The sequence below is a fragment of the Octopus bimaculoides genome, chromosome 2, assembly GCF_046866305.1.
Source record: "Octopus bimaculoides isolate indiv1 chromosome 2, ASM4686630v1, whole genome shotgun sequence".
NCBI classification, from domain to species: domain Eukaryota; kingdom Metazoa; phylum Mollusca; class Cephalopoda; order Octopoda; family Octopodidae; genus Octopus; species Octopus bimaculoides.
Genome location: NC_142929.1, coordinates 168,583,270 through 168,605,059, shown reverse-complemented (window position 1 = coordinate 168,605,059; position 21,790 = coordinate 168,583,270). Strand labels below are relative to the sequence as shown.

General features: G+C 37.1%; 1 protein-coding gene across 2 annotated transcripts in view; it reads right to left on the bottom strand.

The window, feature by feature from the left end:
• The window catches only part of LOC106881530 (cilia- and flagella-associated protein 206), a 99,270-nt gene that overhangs the window by 70,242 nt on the left and 7,238 nt on the right, over positions 1-21,790 (bottom strand). Inside the window, exons 1-2 of one of the 2 annotated variants that reach the window (XM_052965702.2) lie at positions 9,075-9,188; positions 3,937-4,067 (exon numbers count right to left, since the gene is read on the bottom strand). In XM_052965702.2, the coding sequence (XP_052821662.1) occupies positions 3,937-4,044 (108 nt within the window). In that variant the 5' untranslated portion in view covers positions 4,045-4,067; positions 9,075-9,188. Of the gene's footprint in view, positions 1-3,936; positions 4,068-9,074; positions 9,189-21,790 lie in introns of those variants that run through there. The other variant, XM_014931950.3, reaches the window with a different exon arrangement.

Here is a 21,790-nt window from a genome sequence, read left to right as displayed (position 1 = left end):
AGGACCTGCAGATCTCTTTTTTTTTTCTTCTTTGTGTGTGTTTGTGTGTCAGTGTGTGTATGTGTATGCGTGTGTGTGTATGTGTGTGCATGTGAGGGGTTTTTTCAATTTATTTTGGTAGCTGGAGGTAACAGCTAATTGAGGTTAATGGAGTTCACATCCAATTTATGTCATACACTAGTTATTAAGGAGCAAATGAGGAGAGTTTCAGATGATGAATGACTTGCTCATAAGAAAGAGATTTGATAAGAGCAGAAATAAGGCAGATGAAGATGCACTGAAGGGAAAAGGATGAGGAAAAGTAAAAGCATCGAATACATTTGAGTGGGAGTGATTTAGAAACAAGTGTGCTCAGAGAAGCAACAGATGTTGTAGTAGCTATAGAATAAAAAGGAAGAGGACACAGTTTGATAATGTGCCAATGATTGAAGGTAAGGATGTTAGAGACTGTAAGAGCTTGTATGTTTGGTTCATCATAGAAGCCAAAATAAAAATGAGATACTCTCTTTTACTCTTTTAATTGTTTCAGTCATTTGACTGTGGCCATGCTGGAGCACCGCCTTTAGTCGAGCAAATCGACCCCAGGACTTATTCTTTGGAAGCCTAGTACTTATTCTATCGGTCTCTTTTGCTGAACCGCTAAGTTACGGGGACGTAAACACACCAGCATCGGTTGTCAAGTGATGTTGGGGGGGGGGGGGGGGGGGGGGTTGACAAACATAGACACACAAACACCCACAAACATATATATACATATACATATATATACAACAGGCTTTTTTCAGTTTCCTTCTACCAAATCCACTCAAGGCTTTGGTCTGCCCGAGGCTATAGTAGAAGACACTTGCCCAAGGTGCCACGCAGTGGGACCGAACCCAGAACCATGTGGTTTGTAAGCAAGCTACTTACCACACAACCACTCCTACACCAATCAATGTCTGAGTTAAAACATCTACTGCAAATATATTGTCTTTGAGCAAGACACTTGACCTGGCAACCAGGAGTAGATAACAGATTCTCTAGGAATGATAATTTATAGAATTTGCATTCTATCATCATGATCATGAAGATGATCATCGTCATTGTCTAACGTCTGTTTTCCATGCTGGCATGGACTGAACAGTTTGACAGGAGCTAACCAGCCAAGGAGCTGTCCAGACTCCAATTGTCTGTTGTAGCATGGTTTCTACATTAGGATGCCCTTCCTAATGCCAACCATTTTACAGTGTGCTTTTTACGTTTGACTAGCACAGGTGTGTTTAGGCAGCACCGGCACAAGTGGCACCAGCATCTGTAAGGGACAAGCTTGTATGTATGGATGGGCAACAGTGATTTTACTTAGCTTTATGCATCTTCTCAAGTACAGCAAATTGCTATAACTCCAAGTTCCTTGTCATTTCTTCAGTAAGGCCCAGCATCCAAAGATCCCTTCTCACCACTTTGTCCCACATCTTCCTGGGTCTACCCCTTCCATAGGTTCCCTCCACAATTAGAGCTTGGCACTTCTTTATGCTGCTGTCCTTATCCATACACGTCATATGACCAAGCCACCAAACCAGTGCAATCTTCTCTCTTGCACACAACATCTAATGCCTCTTCTACACAATTTTTCTCTTACATGCACACAAACATTACCCATCCAGCAGAGAAGGCTAGCTTAATTTCTTTCAAGCTTTCATAAGTCTTCTGTAGTCAAATCCCATATTTCATTGCCATGTAGATACATATCATGTAGGATTATCTCCTTTAATGTCAATGAAGGCTCACAGCCAAGTGGTTAGAGTGTTGGCCTTATGGTCATTAGATCAAGGGTTCAATTTTCAAACAGCACCACACTTTTTATCCTTCAGCAAAACACTTCATTTCACATTGTTCCAGTACCCTCAGCTGAAAATGAGCACTTGAAGGTTAACTTTGCAATAGGCTGGCATCCCATTTAGGAAAGGAATTTTATACTCTGAAACTAAACATCGTGAAATTCTGGATAAGCTCTGCCCTTATGAGCCTATAGACCTGAGACAGACTTTAATTTAGTATTTCGTTAAATGTTAAGAGCAATTAAAAACCCTACCCTCATGGCTCAGGACACATTTATATTTTCATATTTCAGTGCAGAGGAATTGCAAACATCACATTTTGACTAAGTTCACCTTGTATGCCTCCACTTGTTTCCACTTGTCTTCACTTGCCACCACAGAAATAGATCAAGCAGCAGAGAGAGAGAGTGTAAATGGTCCAGACTGTCATACGAGATACTAGATTATGAGATATGGTCATAGCAAGATGGAGTCGTGGTATGACTGAGGAATAAACATATCTGAAACTTGCAACTAATCATTCAGCTGACAACATGAATACCATACATCCACTTGATCAGAGATGACATGAAGTTAACAACAACAACAGCAGCAGCAGCAGCAGAACAACAACAACAACAAGTGATGCTTCTGCCTCCACCGCCACCACTACCACCTGCCAACAGTACACCTATATACCTGAAAGTATGGAATTGGTAGTATTTCGTTGCAGCAGATATGCAGAATACCCCAACCACCACATGACTATGCAGCCCTTAATTGGGGATCTGTCATTTATACATATATAGATACATATACATTCATATATATACATCCATCCATACATATATGTATATATATATATATATATATATATATATATACATACACACACACACACACACACACACACACACATATATATATATATATATCACCTGAAAAAACATTCGAGCGAGGTCGTAGCCAGTGCCGCTGAACTGGCTCCTGTGCAGGTGGCACGTAAAAAACACCATTTTGGGCATGGCCGTTGCCAGTACCGCCTGACTGGCCCTCATGCCGGTGGCACGTAAAAGCACCCACTACACACTCAGAGTGGTTGGCATTAGAAAGGGTATCCAGCAGTAGAAACACTGCCAGATCAGATTGGAGCCTGGTGCAGCCATCTGGTTCGCCAGTCCTCAATCAAATCATCCAACCCATGCTAGCATGGAAAGCAGACGTTAAACGATGATGATGATGATGATGATGATATATATATATATAAAATTTAGATTCAGGTGAATATGGTACTTAAGTTTAGGCACCAGAATTAAGTATGGTATTATCCATACAGTTTCAAAATAAGGTGGTTAAAGTCAAAATGGAGTCGCATGAAACGATCATACTACATTAACTTTGTATATCCTTGTTGCTATTGTTGCCAGAGCAGCGGTGTTGCTTCCAATCGCGATCATTTCCAGCTTCGCCATACTAGCACTTGTGCCGGTAGCATGTGAACAAAACATTGGACAGACTCCTGTACAGGTGGAACATAAAAAACACCATTTCGAGCGTGGCTGTTGCTAGTACCGCCTGACTGGCCCTCATGCTGATGGCACGTAAAAGCACCCACTACACTCTTGGAGTGGTTGGTGTTAGGAAGGGCATCCAGCTGTAAAAACTCTGCCAGATCAGATTGGAGCCTTGTGCAGCCATCCGGTTTGCCAGTCCTCAGTCAAATCGTCCAACCCATGCCAGCATGGAAAGTGGACGTTAAACAATGATGATGATGATGTCATTCATTGCAGCCATTATAACATACTGACTGGCAGTTCTTTATATGGTATTTCAACAAACAAGGCATTTTTCTTCCCCATTTATAATAGACTCATGGATGATGTTAAGTGTGTAGAAAATACACACATGCTCACACACACACACACACACACACATATTATATATATATATATATATGTATATATATATATACACACACACACACACACATACATATATTTACAGAGAGACAGAGAGAGAAATGTGAGGAGGGAGAAAGATGACACAGTTTTTTCTATACGCATACAAGAAGTGTATAGCACTACCTGAAAAAGGAAAGAAGAAAAATATGAAATTTTATTAAACAGCTGTTACTACTTACCATGAAAGCTACTAGAGTTTCTGAGACGGTGTGACCTTTATTGACACATTCTTGGCTGATTTCTCTGATTATATTTTTGATGATGCTTTCCGTTTGAGCGAAATTCATTTTTATAGTTAATGGAGATCGACCTTTGGAGTACAGATATATGACAACAGTATTATTAACAACAAAATCAAGAAGAATCAAAGCATAACTACAATACCAACCTGAAATAACCCTCTTTCTTATAATTTAAACTTTTGTTATAATTTTTCAGTTGAAATATGCTACATTTTCCCAAGTTAATTCTAAAAATAATTAAGAATTTAATAAAATAACATTTATACCAAGTACACTGGGCGAAAAAAAAAGACAATATGATAATAATTAGAAGGTTTTGGGTTACAGTTAACCTTGCCCTAAACAACAGCATAAATAAAAGAAAATAAATACAATTTTCTTAAATATGTAACAATGTACTATCATAAGTGATTGATGAAAATTTGAAATATCACTGAAAAAAAATTCAAAACATATATTCATAGTTTCTTGGAGCAGTTCAATATACAAGCAAAATTTCTCATAATGTCTTTATTTTGAGGATTGCATGCTTCAGATTTGGAACTATGAATAACATTTCGAACCTGTGTCATTCCATGCTTCCCAGAATTCACTAACGTTACTCCTGATGTGTTTATGCACTTTGTCTTTCATCCTATCACTGCCAATGAAATATGCATCAGTTGAATACTGGCGGGAGGGCAGGGTCAATAAAATCAACTTACCCTCCTCTCTCCTAAAACTCCTGGCTTTGTGTCAAAATTTGAAACCAAAGGTAGTGAGCTGGCAGATATGTTAGCACATCAAACTAAATACTTAGCAGCATTTCTTCTAGTTCTTAATGGTCTGAGTTCAAATTCCATGGTGGTTGGAATAAGTAAAATAAGTACCAACCAAGTACTAAGGTCAATGTAATTGACCATCCCTTTCCCTAACATTGCTAGTCTTGTGTCAAAAGTTGAAAACATTATTTTAATTATTATTGAGTGAGAGAGCAGTGCATGCCATCAAAGTGACACTGGGGTAAAATATACGAAGCCCAGTATACCCATCATAACTACCCGTCTGATAAGCGTACACCAGGCACATGCATCACAACCATATGTGCGCGACATGGTGATCTCATATCAAGATAAACAGTGCATGACCTTGCAGGTGGGGGCCCACTTAGAATTTTCTTCAGGTCGAATAGCCCATCCCACTCAAAAGGTCCCTGAATAAGGTTTGTTTAAGGATGTTGAGCAAAACACCCATGTTTCCAAAAGTTAATTATACAAACCCCAAAGAATTCCTCTCAACACATGGCTATGATGCCCCCCCCACTACTTCTGCTCATGATCAGAGATGCACATATCGTCAGCCATCAAGGGACACGCTCAACTGGTTAAGGTCAAACAACTGACAAGCAAATCTGTGGTATTATGCAGAATATTTGTTGTAGCCCATCTTTTATACCAAGACAAAACAATGTACATGATAACACTTCCAATTAATTAAGATCAGGAGCCATGAAAGCCACTGCCTGGTACTGCATTATTATTCCAATTCCCTTTATATTATTATTATTATTATGTTGTTTTTTTTTTTCTTCTTTCTTCAAATTTTCTTCCATTTCTCGCCGAGTGTTTTCCGTACACCTAGGGCAGAGAAACTCGTTGTATGCATTCCCAGCTTATCATTATTATTATTATTATTATTATTATTATTATTATTATTGTTGTTATTATTATTTCCATTTCACTTCTCAGAGCTCTTGATTTCACTTGCTCTAGTTAATACTGCAAAGACTGGACAACAATCTGCTGTCAAGAATCTTGCATGGTCTCTTTCTACTTAACAACAAAGTACCAATCTCAAAATCCTCATTGGCCCCAAAAGAGCAGTTTTATGAGCATGTTCTACTTCATGTCAATCCCAATGTCTCCAACAAATTTCTCAAATCTGTTTGTTAATACACTCAGTGCCGCAATAACTATTATTATTATTATTGAGTGAAAGAGCAGTGCATGCCATCAAAGTGACACTGGGGTACAAATATACGTAACCCAATATACCCATCCGATAAGGATACACTAGGTACATGCATCACAACCATATGTGCTTGATATGGTGATCTTATATCAAGATAAACAGCGCATGACCTTGCAGGTGGGGCCTGGTTAGAATTTTCTTCAAGTCAAGTAGCCTATCTCACCCAAAAGATCACTGAATAAGGTTTGTTTAAGGATGATAAAAATAAACACACATGTTTCCAGGGGTGAATTATTCAAACTACAAAGAATTCCTGTCAACACATGGCTATGATGCTCCCCCACTACTCCTGCTCAGGATCAGATGCACTTATTGTCAGCTATTAAAGGACATGCTCAACTGGTTAAGGTTAAGCAACTGACATGCAAATCTGTGGTACTGAGCAGAATATTTGCTGTAGCCCATCTTTTATACCAAGACAAAACATGTACATGATTACACTTCTAATCAGTTACGATCAGAAGCCATGAAGCCATTATCTGGTACTGCATCAGGGCATTTTATTATTATTATTATTATTTTTATTAAGGCAGTAGGCTGGACAAAATGTATTTCGTCTGTCTTTACGTTCTGAGTTCAAATTCTGCTGGGGTCGACTTTGCCTTTCATCCTTTTGGGGTTGATAAAACAATACAAGTAGAATACTGGGATCGATATAATTGACTGGTTCCATCCCCCCACTACCCTCCGCCCCTGAAATTGCTGGCCTTGTGCCAATATTTGAAACCATGCTGAATAGTTAACACACCAGACAAAAATGCTTGGAGGCATTTCGTCTGTCATCACGTGTCGAGTTCAAATTCCCCCGAGGGCGGCTTTGCCTTTCATCCTTTAGGGATCGATAAAATAAATACCAGTTAAGGACTAGGGACGATGTAATCGATTTATCTACTCCCCAGGAATCTCTAGCCTTGCTAATTATTCTGCTAACCTCCTGCCTTAGGTATTTGTGAAATATATTAAAACCGTTTACAACAAACTAAGGTAATAAGAGTTATGTACCTTGGCTTGGGCACAACACAAAACACTCTCAATACAATGCGTAGATGTTAATTTTGTAAATGTTATTGAAAACTTAAGATCTCTTGAATTCACATCAGTTAAATGCATATAGTACATAGGTTTATGGGTATATGTATGAGTCAGGGTATGCATAAAACTTAATATTTATATAAATACATACAAATATTTATTTATTTTTGCATATATTCCAATGAACTACGTGCCTAAGTATGCTCTCTCTCTTTCACCACCTCTCCCCTACCTCTCTCTATTTATGTATGTATGTATGTCTGCATGTATGTATATATGTATGTGTATATATATATATATATATATATATATATATATATATATATATATAATCACTGTATATATAGATATATAATTATATACACACAAGAACGTGAGGTGGGGCGTGCATCGGATTTGAATGATTTTTTTTTTTCATTCTCTGCTGCCAACTTGTGTGCTGGCTTAGAGAGTTGGCTGGAATATTTGGGTACTTGCTTAAGGACTTCCCAAGTCTATTACCATTTTTTTTTTTTTTTTACTGGTCATAAGTGACATTTGGTCTTGGGATGCACAGACCTGAAACAGATGTCACAAGGTTGCACTTACCACACTAACATTCAATCAACCCATCACCCTGGACTGATACTTAATTTATCAGCCTTGGAAGGATGGAAGTGAAGTTGGCCAAAGCAAAACTTGAACAAAGAACACAGAGAGCTAGATCATATATTACAAGGTGCTCTATCTGACACTCAATGACCCTGCCAATCTGATGTCATATGTATATATGCATATAGGTTAAAATAAACAAATACAAAGACTATAGACACTGGTATATCTTCAAACAATTTCAGTGATTGTGGTACATCTTCAAATTTATTTTTTAATTTTTCCAATTAATTATGCAGTATAATAGGTTACTATGACCAACACATGTTTCTGCTGCATAGAGAATGTGTAGTTGCAATCCTAGGTACTTCCTACTATTTGATGTGACTGCCTGAACCTAGACTATAACTGAGTGCTCATATGGCACCTACCTGGATAATTTATCCCTATATACTTTATTGTATGTGTGTGTGTGAATATATATATATATATATATATATATATATATATATATATATATATATACATGCACACATGCATGAGTCATCTAAGAGTCCATAAGTTAGGGAAAAGATGCACTTGTATATCTATCAAGAGAGGAGGTATATTATCTGAAATGCACAGTATTATATATCCATCACAGCTGATTTTACCAATCGGTTTTGCATTAGGAATACAATGATTGTTCTCTACCATATTGGCTAACTCTGATGAGCACAAGATTATATAATCAGATATTATTTACATTGTTTACATCTTGTTTGTTAACACAATGGTTCGGCTGACATACCCTCCAGCCTTCATCAGATGTCTTGGGGAAATTTCAAACCTGGGTTCTCATACAGTTCTATATTTAAGAGATGAGGAATTATGTACATTCCTAAGGTATTTTTCGATATTATTATTATTATTGTTGTTGTTGTTGTTATTATTATTATTATTCAGGACACTGCTTGGAATCGAACTCGGAATCTTGGGGTTAGTAGCCTGCGCTCTTAACCCCAAGATTCCGAGTTTGATTCCAAGCAGTGTCCTGAATAATGATAATAATAATAACAATAATAATAATAATAATAATAATAATAATAATAATAATAATGATAATAATAATAATAATAATAATAATAATAATAATAATAATAATAATAATAATAATAACATCAAAAAATACCTTAGGAATGAGAACCTAGGTTCAAAATTTCCCCAAGACACCTGATGAAGGCTGGAGGGCATATCAGCCGAAACGTGTTAACAACAAACAAGTTGAGGACGAATATCCGTCAAATATAAATAATGTACATAATTCATCATCTCTTAAATATAGAACTGTACAAAAAATATGGTAATTATATTCTGTCGAAGAAGGTAGGTGAGATTTGTTTTGATGAAACAATATTTTATCGAAAATTTTCAGTGGAAGAAGTTCCCTGTTCAATACTCACTGGCAGTGTTTAAATTTGGTTAAAAAAGATGATGATTTCATCATCTATGCTGGAGTGGTTAACAGAGAGTGTGAGAAATTCAAATTGGATGAGTCAACCCCCGACATGTTCAAGTGTTTAATTTTTGTTCAAGATTTTACTGCAAACAAAGATGCAGATATATATTCCCAGATATTAACAAAATTAGAACAAGATCAAAATTTAACTTTACACGCAGTAGCAGAAGAATGTCAGAGGGTTATTAATCTAAGACATGATGGAAATAAAAATGAAGAGAACGATTGTTCTCAGATTCAAATGTGTTGACCAGAAACAAGAGAAAAGAATGTCAAAACTGAATCCATGTTATGGGTGTGGTGGTCTACATTTTAAAAATAACTGTCCATTTAAAAGTATAAAATGCTTAAAGTGTGGTAAAATAGGCCATAAAAAGTTACATTGTAGGACAGAATCTAAAAAACGTTCAACAGAAAAAATCGCATAAATGGATTATCAGTGACAAAAAATACAAACGAGCCTTGAAGAAAATTTGTGTTTGTTAAAAATACAAACATAAAGATACAGTTGGATACATGCAGTGACATCTCAATAATTGACACAAATACATGGAAAAAGATCAGGAGACCTAACTTCAAAACTTGTCCATGGTGTTTCAGGAAAAAAATTATATTTTAAGGTCAAATTGATAAGTAACAACACATTTCGTAAAAAAACCTTAAAAGCTAAAGATTTTGTGTTAAATAATACCACAAATTTATTCAGTACTGACTGGATGGAATTATTTAACTTATGGAACCTTCCCATAAATTTTTTCTGTAAAAAGGTGAATGGTTTTTCCTTCAGTACAAATAAATCATCAAACAAATTGAAAAAAATTTTTTTTATATTTTTCCTGAAGTTCTGTCTTATAAATTAGGTCTGTGTACCAAAATAAAGGCATGGTTTCAAATACAAGAAAACGCCATACCGACATTTAACTGTACCGTTTGCAGCATTAGAACAGATAAACTTAGAGTCAGAGAAACTTGGAATACACTGAATCTGCATCACCAACTGTGATCGTTAAGAAAAAGAATAATAAGATCAGAGACCCATGCCAGCATGGAAAGCAGACATTAAACAATGATGATGATGATGTGTGCTGATTTTTACGTTGGAACTGAACCCTAAGCATAAGAGATATTAAAACTCTGAGTAGAGTTCAATTCTCAAAAGGGAAGATAGGGGAGACTTATTCTAAAATGGGGTGATGTTGAACAAGAATTTCAACCATCCTCCAAGTGACTAAAGGTGCATTGTTTCATTGTTATAAAACAAAGAACTGTGAGCGATTGGCAGTTCGAGTTGGTAGCAGTTCACTGTGAAGCATGATTAAAAGCACTGAGTCTTGTGTAATAGTAATAGTAATGCATCATATATATACTTTCTTTTCCCCCTGCTTCATAGATTATATATCTAACATACAAGGATTCAAAAGGAACCAAATTAGCAGTGTGGGAAGGAGTTCTGAAGATGTAGTTGCTAGGATAAGAACAGGCTGGGCAAAGTTTTGAGAGCTTCTACCTTTGTTGGTGACTAAGGGTCTATCCCTCAGAGTGAAAGACAGATTGTATGATACCTGTTACATGGCAGTGATGCTTTCAGAAAGTTGGAAAATTGCCTGTCATTTCAACATGCTATCTCTGCTGATACTAAAGTGAAGATTTATATTATGTATGTGTTTACCTCCCTGTTGTATACTTGTGAGATGTGGGTAACATATTGAAAGCATCAGTGCTTATGTCATATCTTGGGCCTGTGTTGGAAAATTTAGGTGTGTGATGTTGAAATCTTTAAAAGAAGTCACTGAGTCAATCATTTTACATCACTGACTCCGATGGGTGGGTCACTTGTTGAAAATGGAGGACTGCAGGACTCCTAAGCATTTCCTGTATGGTAAGATGGGGATTGGAAAACATCCACCTCATGAATTTCAGCTGAAGAAAGCTAACATCTTGGAAAAGGACTGGGAAAAAACTGTAACTGAAAGTGCAAGATGAAGGAAAGCAAGATATGATGGGAGCGAGAACTTTAAAATAGCTTGAGGAGATTCTGAAATGCTGAAGAGGGATGCAAGAAAGAGTGTAGATGTGATATTTCCAGGAAATGTGGGTGACCAGAGTGAGCTGACATGTAACTGAATGTGAGAGTCTACTTCAGCAGAGTAACACAGAAACGTCACAAAAGAAGCTACATACAAAGAGTTGACTTGCATTGCACCATATACAGCATGCCATGAATGCAGCAAGGTTTGCTTATCAGCTAAGGCTGGGGATTTGAAATGACATATGAAAGCGCATGCTGATCAACAACTGGGGGCAATGATATATGTAAAATCCGTGGCAAAGAGAGTAGGTCATTTACTGGCCTGAAAAGTCATGGCCATGCTGTTCCCACTTGAGACTGATTCTGAAATGCTTCAAGGGATGACTACACTCAGGAATGAGGAAATGGCCATCGTGTATGTATGTATGTGTGTGATTGTACACATGTGTGCATGTGTATGCATGTGCATATACATATAGGCACAAACATGGCTGTATGGTAAGAAGCTCGCTTCCCAACCACACGATTCCAGGTTCAGTCTCACTGTGTGGCACCTTGGGCAAGTCTCTTCTACTATATCCTTAAGCCAATCAAAGCCTCGTGGGTAGATTTGGTAGATGGAAACTGAAAGAATCCCATTGTATCATCATCATCATCATTGTTGTTTGATGTCTGCTTTCCATGCTGACATGGGTTGGAGGTTTGACTGAGAACTGGCAAGCCGGGAGGCTGCCCTAGGCTCCAATCTGATTTGGCAAGGTTTCTACAGCTGGATGCCCTTCCTAATGCCAACCACTCCGAAAGTGTACTGAATGCTTTTTAGCTCCAGCACAGGAGCCATTCAGGTGGACAGACATCAACCACGCTTGAATGGTGTCTTTTATGTGCCACCGGCACAGGTGCCAGTCAGGCAGTACTGGCATTGGCCACATTTGAACGGTGTCTTTTACATGCTACCGGCACAGGTGCCAGTCAGGCAGCACTAGCATTGGCCACAACTATGATTTCACTTGGTTCAACAAGTCTTCACAAGCACGGCATATTGCCAGATGATTGAAGGGTGCTTTTAAATGGACCAGTTATGCAAAATGGCATCAGCCACAGCTACGATCTCACTTGACTTGCTAGGTCTTCTCAAGCACAGCATATTTCTAAAGGTCTTGGTCGCTTGTCATTGCCTCTGTGCGGCCCAATGTTTAAAGGTCGTGCTTCACCACCTCGTCCCAGGTCTTCCTGGGTCTACTTCTTCCACAGGTTTCCTCCACTGTTAAGGTGTGACTCTTCTTCACATAGCTGTTCTCATCCATATGCAACACATGACCATACCAGCGCAGTTGTTTCTTTTGCACATCATATCTGATGCTTCTTATGTCCAACTTTTCTCTCAGGACACTCACACTCTGTTGTCTATGCACAATGACATAACATATCCAGCGGAGCATACTGGATTCATTTCTTTCAAGCCTACGCATGTCCTCAGCAGTCACAGCCCATGTTTCACTGACGTGTAGCATGGCTGTTTGCACACTGGCATCATGCAAATCTACCTTTCACTCTGAGCAAGAGGCCCTTTGTTACCAGCAGAGGTAAGAGCTCTCTGAACTTTACCCAAGTTATTCTTATTCTAGCAGCTACATTCTCAGAGCATCCACCTAAGTAACAGAAGCTATCAACTACTTCTATCGGCACTGGCAACGACCATGCTCAAATGATTTTCTAACGTGCCACCAGCACAAGTGCCAGTAAGGTGATGCTGGTAACGATCACGCTCAAATGGTGCTATTTATGGGCCACTAGCACAGAAGCCAGACAGCTGCTCTAGCAATGATCACGCTCAGACAGTGCTGTTAGTGCTCCACACACACACACACACACATATATATATATATATATATATATATATATATGAGTGGTTGTTTCTGCTCATGCAGGTACCACTCAACAACTGCATAGGTCAACTGATTATTGGTGCACCATGGGACACAGTGGAGGAGGATGACATCAAGAATGGAATGGATGACATGCTGTGTCCAGCAAATTCAAAGCATTATCTGGCTGGTCAAGGTAGTTGATACACACACACACACACACACACACACATATATATATATATATGTTTGTATGTATATGATACACTTTTATAAATGATTTTTCATACTTGCATGGGTCAGAAGGAAATTCAATGAGGCAGATTTTTCTGTAGTCAGATGTTCTTCCTGTTACCTGCCCTCGCCTAATTCCAAAAAAAAGGCCATATTTTCCCAAGGGCTTAGAATACAAAGTATATGATGGATGGACATCTTTACATGGAAGATTGCAAATGAATGGAGTTGCCTATACGATGGTGATGGTTGTTTATGATTAGTGCACAATGTCAAGACAAGGTGGCACAAACACACACATATAGAAACCTACATACACATACATATATATGTGTATTTATGTGTGTGTATATGTGTTTGTGTGTGTGTGTATATGTGTGTGTGTGTGTGTGTGTGTGTGTAAGGCACCTGTGCCAGTGACACATAAAAGACACCTGAGCTGGTGGTACATAAAAGAAGTCCAGTATACTCTATGGGCTGGCTGATGTTAGGGAAGGGCATCCAACGGTGGAAATTAACCTAAAACAGACTGAAGTCTGGTGCAGCTCTATGGCTTACCAGTTCCAGTCAAACCGTCTAACCCATACCAGAATGGAAAACAAAGGCTAAATGATGATGAAGATGATGATGATGACGATGACGATGACGATGACAGATATACATGCATATGCATACAGAAATATGTGTGTATATGTGTAAAATAGATATTTATGTATTATGCAGCATATATTAAAAAACCTAAGATACAGTAGTTAGACTACAGCATTTAAGGCTTTCAGTGAAGAACTCTGGACAGATGTGAATATATATATATATATATATAGTGTGTGTGTGTGTGTGTGTGTGCGTGTGTATATACAGACATACATACACACACACACACATATATATACACCAGTGTTGGTGTGTTTATGTCCCTATAGTTTAGTAGGTCAGTAAAAGAAACCAGTAAAAAGTATCAGATTTACAAGGAAAAGAAATAAGTACTGGCTTCAATTTGTTTGACTAAAAATTTCTCAAGGCAGTGCCCCAGCATGGCCAGCCACAGTCTAGTGACTGGAACAAGTAAAAGATGAAAGATAATATACATTATATAAAGATATATATATGAAAATATAATAACACATGTAGTATGTAAATGTGTACAGACATATGTGGAGGCGAACCTAAGCATGTACATATACACAATTACACAGATATATGAATGCTTATTTTCAAATTTATCTGTTTGTGGTAGATATGAAAGGAAGCACTGGTAAGATGTGGAACTCCCACAAAATAGTTTCCTGAGCCAGGAAAAGGAAGGTGTATACACAACTGAATATATGACTCAGGAGTGTCCACTTATCATTACATCGAGAAGTTAAACTTGGCTTTCCCCCTGATAAATAAACGCATTATTCAGACTATCTGTTGTGAGTGACACATTGCTTTAAAGGCATTTTATTAGAGAGACTAGGAGTTGACTTGAAAGGCACATTGTGCACTGATACTGTCCTGGTTGATATAATTTTTGGATGTTCACTGGATAAACATAAAAAGCAGATATATATTTTTTTGAGAGTTTAAACACAATTTGTAAGTATCACTTGAATAGATACAGATGTTCATTGAATAAACACAGCTTGTAGATATTGGTGTATAGAGAAAGGCGATGAGTTGGCAAAATGTTTAGTAGCATTTCATGCGTCTTTACGTTCTGAGTTCAAATTCCGCCAAGTAAATATTGGCTAGATAATCCTTGTTTTTCAATGTTGACTGTAGAGGAAGGTGATGAGTTGGCAAAACTGTTAGTATGCCAGACAATATGCTTAGTGGCAGTTCATCCGTCCTTACATTCCGAGGTTGACTTAGGGTTGCAAGTTGGCAGAACTGTTCGCATGCAGGGTAAAATCCTTAGCAGCATTTCATCCATACTTACATTCTGAGTTCAAATTCCATTAGGTTTGACTTTGCCTTTCATCCTTTTCAAGTTGATAAAATATATACCAGTTGAGCACTGAGGTTGATATAATCGACTTACCCCAAACCCTGAACTTGCTGGCCTTGTGCCAAAACTTGAAACCAATGTTGTCTGCAGAGACACAGCCTTAAATTGAACCCTAGATAAATTCAGCTAGCTAATTAAGAGACTCCTTAGATATAGTCTGCAACTTTTTCCCTGGATATATATATATATATATATATATATATATGTGTGTGTGTGTGTGTGTGTATGTATATATATAGTCTTCAGATGTTGCCTGATTAGGTATAATCAGTACATGTTAACTGAATAGGCTCAACAAGTAGAATTTAACTTAACTGACATGGTCATTAAATGTAAATTTGCATAGATATCATCTTTAGGTGTTGACTGGATAGGTATAGATTGTAGATATTCACTGGATTGATACAATTTGAAAATATTGATTGGATATACATAATGTGTATATACCATCGGCATAGACACAGCATATAGATTTTGATTGATCATATACAACCTGTAGGTACTGATTTAATAGATTCCAACTTTTTAAATTTGATCCCTATCCTACATTATTTAAGTAATTCACTCTATGATAATATCAGCTTCAAATTTTGGTACAAGGCCAGCAATCACCAGAGTGGGGTAGGTCGATTACATTGACCCCAGTGATTAATTGGTACTTATTTTATCAACCCCTAAAGGATGAAATGTAAAGTCAATCTCAGCAGAATATGAACTTATAATGTAAAGATGGATGAAATGCCGCTGAGCATTTTGCCTGGCATACTAATGATTCTGCCAGCTTACCACCTCATTTTATGGTAATATCAATATTAATTTTGTTGCAACAGTACTTCAGCAAAAGAAAGATTGTATGTTGCTTGAGTACAAAGTGCAATGTTACATGGCAGTGAGATATAGGTAGTGAGTGCAGAGGATATGCGAGGGTTAGAAATGAATGAAGCAGACATGCTCCATTGGATTTGTAATGTGCATGAATGATGTGATTCAGATGAGCGGAGAGATAAACCGAACGTAAGAGAAATCAATGTGCAAGAAGAAAGACTGTATCGTTGCAACATCTAATGCATATGGATAATAAGAGACAGGTAAAAAATTCTGAAGCGATCCAAGTGGAGGGAACCAGGGGAAGATGAAAACCAAGGAAGACATGGACAGAAGTGACAAAAGATGATGTCAGGATGTTGAACATCACAAAAAAGACACAAAAGGAATGTAACAAACAGCAAGGCATTGTTTTGGAAAGGACCTGTCTAGCCTATGCATAGAAAAGCAGACATTGCCATTGTCATTGTGGTGGTGTAAGTGGGGATGATGATGATGAGAACTTACAGGGAGTAAACTTTGAATTCCTTCCTTCGAAACTTTTTGTTTTTAAGTGGGTTTCATGTAACAGTTATACATGGAACACTCCTTCTCCAGTAGATGTACAATAACATATTGAAACAGCAAGTGTGCTGCAGTATAATAACTTGTGATGACAGAAGCGATGAAGACACTGATGATAGTGATGGTAACTATGTTGATGATGGTGATTTACAGTGAGAAGGATTATTATATTTAGTGAAAACTAGTAAAATTTCATAGAAACCAAGCTTGTCATATCCCTCAGTCTCTTTTACCAATCCTACAATAGTTTCTCTTTGAATATATTGACTATACAAGGGGATGCTGAAAATTCCTGGCTATGAGTAAAAGAAATTTGAGGAGAATCAGTTAATTATGGTTTTATTCAACATATTCCCTTCTGATTCACACACTTATTGCAACAGTCCTTCAGTTATTCTAAGCCCTGTAAAAGAACTCCGAATACCTTTCAGAACACCATGAAAACCAGGAACTTTTCAGCACCTCTTTTTATATAACACTTCCTATATACATCTAAACCTGCTCACTTTCATTACTCCCATTCTCTTCTTCTGTTGTATCTTACTTCCAACCAAATCCTGCTCTAGACGTTTTACTTAATGTTCCTTTCAAGTAATGGTATCCCTCAGAAAATATCTTTCAGATTTTGTTTTCTTTCCATATACTAATACCATTAACAGGTATAGCTGGTCAGTGACAACATCAGTCTTTCTTAAATATTTCTGCCCAACCAGTTTCATCATCATCATCATCATTGTCACCTGCAGTCAAGCTGGGACTTTGTACCAGCCACAGATTTGGTCTGCAGTCCTCAGTAATCCACAGGAAATTCCAATTGTCCTTTAAGCAATATGTCCCTACTTCCTCCCCCTCTATCATCAGAAGCTTCTATTAGAATGTCTCTGAATTTCTGTCAGTTAGCTGGATTTTGAACTTCCATAATTTTCTTTTTCAGTAAGGTTTATTTTTCTGAGTCTTTTTAGCTGTAATTCTGAAGTCACTAACTAGTAGCCTATGTTGGGGTGCACACTCTTCATCTGCGAAAGACTTTGCATTTGTGAGCATCTACTTATCATGTTGCCTGGTGAGGAGGTAATCAATCTGGATTATGTACCCACCAGACTGATAAGTGATTAGGTGGCTGGCTGGTTTTCTGAAGTTAGTGTTGCAGATCATGAGATCATTTGCATCACAAAACTCCAGTAGCCTTGTTCACTCCTCATTCCTAAAGCCAAAGCCATAACTACAATGCACCCCACGGACTCCATGAGAATGCTGCCCAACATGTCCATTAAAGTCACCAGACTCAATAACCAAGTCTCTGTCATTTGTCATTGAAATAGTCTGCAGAAGGACCTTGTAGAATTGGTCCTTCTGGTCATCAGCCAGTCCAGCCTGTGGAGCATAGGCAGAGACAAATGTAACTGTTTATTTATAAGTCTTAGCTTAGTAACCCTATCACATACTCTGACTACCTTAATTACCTTATCTACCCACTTTTCTGCTAACAGTCTGCCCACACCACCCACTCCATTACTCCTGCCTATCATGAAGGCAAAAAAGATATGGGCATTTTTTCACTTTCTCAGATCAACTAATAACAAAAATTTTGATTTCTCACTTAAAAGCAAGTTTTGAGATTTAAAGGAATGATGAGGTGAGAAGAAATAAGACTGTGCAATGTCCATGCCTTCTCTAGAAATATATTTGAATATTAGAAATGAAATAAAGTCAGGGTCTCAATTTCCCTGAAGTACTTCCAGCTTATAAACTAATACCATAGGAGATACAAAAGAATAATTACTAAAATTTATATTACTGACCTATATGAAAGTCAACTTTTCATAAACTGTGCTCTCTAGCATTTACAGTAGTGAACAATATGGAAATAGTATATACATCCTGGTTGTGACCCACACATGATATATGTGTGTGTGTATATATCTATTAGGTCATCCCATAAATAATGCAGTTTTTCCAGTTGCATGAACTAAAAGTCGGAAGAGAATGGGATAAACTAACTGCATCAACTTGTTATAAAAGCAGGTAGTAATTTTACCCTGTTCTTATTCTTAGTGCATGTTTTGAAGAATGCAGTCCGATTTTAACAGTTATTTTTTCAAAGCTATAAGAGAAGTGACAAAGGAGCATATTCAGCATATTTTGCTTTATGAGTTCAATAAAGATAACAATGCAATGGAAAGTGCGAGGAATATTAATGCAGTATATGGGGATCAGATAATAAGTGTAAGCCAGTGTCAACAGTAGTTCTAGAAATTCTGAGCTGGAAACTACAGCCTAGAAGACAAGCCTCGTCCTGAAAGATCTGTAGAGCTCAACAAGGACATCTTGCAAACCCTAGCGGAACAAAATTCCATCATAACTGTCAAGGAACTAGCAGAGAAGATTGGATTTAATCATTCAACCATCCATTGACACCTGTGTGCCATTGGAAAAGTCATAAAATTGGGTCAATGGGTTCTTCACAAACTTTCCAAGTCTAATTGCATGCAGAGTGAATGTGTTTGCTTCTTTGCTGTCACATCTCACAAATGAACCATTTTTGGACCAAATAGTAACTGGTGATGAGAAATGGGTTCTCTATAAAAATGTCAAGCACCAAAGACAGTGGGTAGGGAAAGGAGAAACACCAACACCCCAGGCTAAAGTAAGTCTTCACCCACATAAGGTGTTGTTGTCTGTTAGGTGGGATATGAAAGGTTTAGTCCACTTTGAACTTTTAAACCCAAATCAAATGATAACAAAGGAGATCTAATGCAAGCAGCTTGAACGGCTTAAGTCAGCACTAAAAGAAAAATGACCATCTTTGGTTTCAAGACGAAAGGTGTTCTTCCATCAGGATAATGCTCAGCCACATACAGCGAGGATGACATTCCAAAGGCTGGAGCAGTTTGAATGGGAAACGAAGCCCCACCCACCATATTTGCCGGACATTGCCCCATCTGATTATCATTTATTCCACAGTCTTCAAAATCATTTGGATGGAAAAAATATGAATTCTGTAGACAAGGTCAGAACAGAAGTGGAGGAGTAATTTTCATCACAGACAAGTGAATTTTGGAAGAGGGGCCTTGCAAGTCTACCAGATAGATGGAAGAGCATTGTAGAAAATGAAGGAGAGTAGATTTTAGATTAAAAAAGAACTTTGCTTATCTTAATTTTGAAAAATAAAAACTGCATTATTTATGGGATGACTCAATATATATATATATATATTATCCAAAAGTATTCCAACTCTGTCTGTTTTTTATGTTTTATTTATATTATTATAAAATTAATGTGGGATATAGAATATGGAATATATAGTGTATATAGTAAAATGAAATGAAGTATTGAATGTCTTATTGAATATTAAATATTTCATTTATTCAATAAGACATTCAATACTTCATTTCATTTTACTATATATACTATATATTCCATACTCTATATCCCACATTAATTTTATAAGAATATAAATAAAACATAAAAAACAGACAGAGTTAGAATTCTTTTGAATAATATATTCCTCTATACACTATCATACAAACCCCTTTTTGTAATTATTTTTTAATTTTTATATATATATATATATATATATATATATAGATACACACACACACATACAAATACATATATACATATCACTATATGATTGTGTGGGTGGAGAGTGTTACATAAGTTCAATAAAAATTTGTCAAGAATTGTTTGCATTTCATCAAAACTCACCTTTTCATCTCTCTTGAAACTGTCATCTTATATAATAATAATAATAATGGTGATAACAATGATGATGTTGATGAGGATGTGGTGTTGGTTTGTTATTGTTATAATAAAAAAAAATTGAATCAAAATGACAAATATTACTCTGCTGAAGGAGAAACTCCCATATGATTTAGCAAACAAAATGTTATTAAAGTAGAGAGATCAGGAAATGAGAGTAGTATAGTAACAACTAATGGAAGATATTCCAAACCTATTCAATAGTTGGGGAAAAAAATTAAAATAATAATTATGAGACAATGATGCTGATGGTAGTGGTAATGGTGATGATGGTGGTGCAGATGATGATGATATCTCTGATGCTCACTATCATCAAGATTATGTTAAAGGTTATAATTGCCACAGTAATCAGAGTAATCAGATCATATCCTCATTAGAATCACCATGATGATGACAAGGATGACAATGATAATAAATAAGATAATAATATTTTACAATGCTTCCAATCAACAATCTTATGCTAACATGAATGAGATGCTTTTATTAAAAAAAAAAAAATTGTTTTACGGCAACAACATAATTTCAGTCTATACTTTTGAACATACTAGGAAATGAAATTGGTAGGAGATAGTAAACCAAGCTCTGCATTATTAATCAAGTTATGAGAAAACAAAGTCAGGAGGAATGGCATCAAGTTATAGTTTTAAGATCATGCTTCATTCCTGAATGATGTGTGATACTCTTTTATCTTGTATCTTTTACTTGTTTCAGTCATTAGAGTGTGGCCATGCTGGGGCACCACCTTAAAATTTTAGTTGAATGAATCAACCCCAGTACCTATTTTTTTTTAAGGCTGGTACTTTTTCTATCAATCACTTTTGTTGAACTGCTAAGTAAACACACCAACACTGGCTGTCAAAATGGTGTTGGGGTACAAACACAGACACAAACACACATTCATATACGACAAGCTTCTTTCAGTTTCCATCTACCAAATCCTCTCACAAGGCTTTGGTCAGTCTGAGGCTATAGTAGGAGACACTTGCTCAAGGCGCCATACAGTGGGACTGAACTCAGAATTATGAGGTTGGGAAGCAAGCTTCTTGCCACACAGTCACACGTGTGTCTGCGTAAACAAATTTTTCATTGATATATACAATACATATTCAAAAGATTCATTAATATGACCAAGACCTTTGGCGATGTGCCATGCTTGAGAAGACTTGTCAAGCCAAGTGAAATTGTAGTCATAGCCGATGCCAGTGCTGGGTGACTGGCAACCATGTAAAAAGCACCATTTGAGCGTTGAGCCTCACAAAGCAATGACAGGTGACTGAGACCTTTGGTGAGATACCATGCTTGAGAAGACCTGTCAAGCCAAGTGAGATTGTAGTCATGGCTGATGCTGGTGTCATGTAACTGGCACCCATGCTGGTGGCACATAAAAT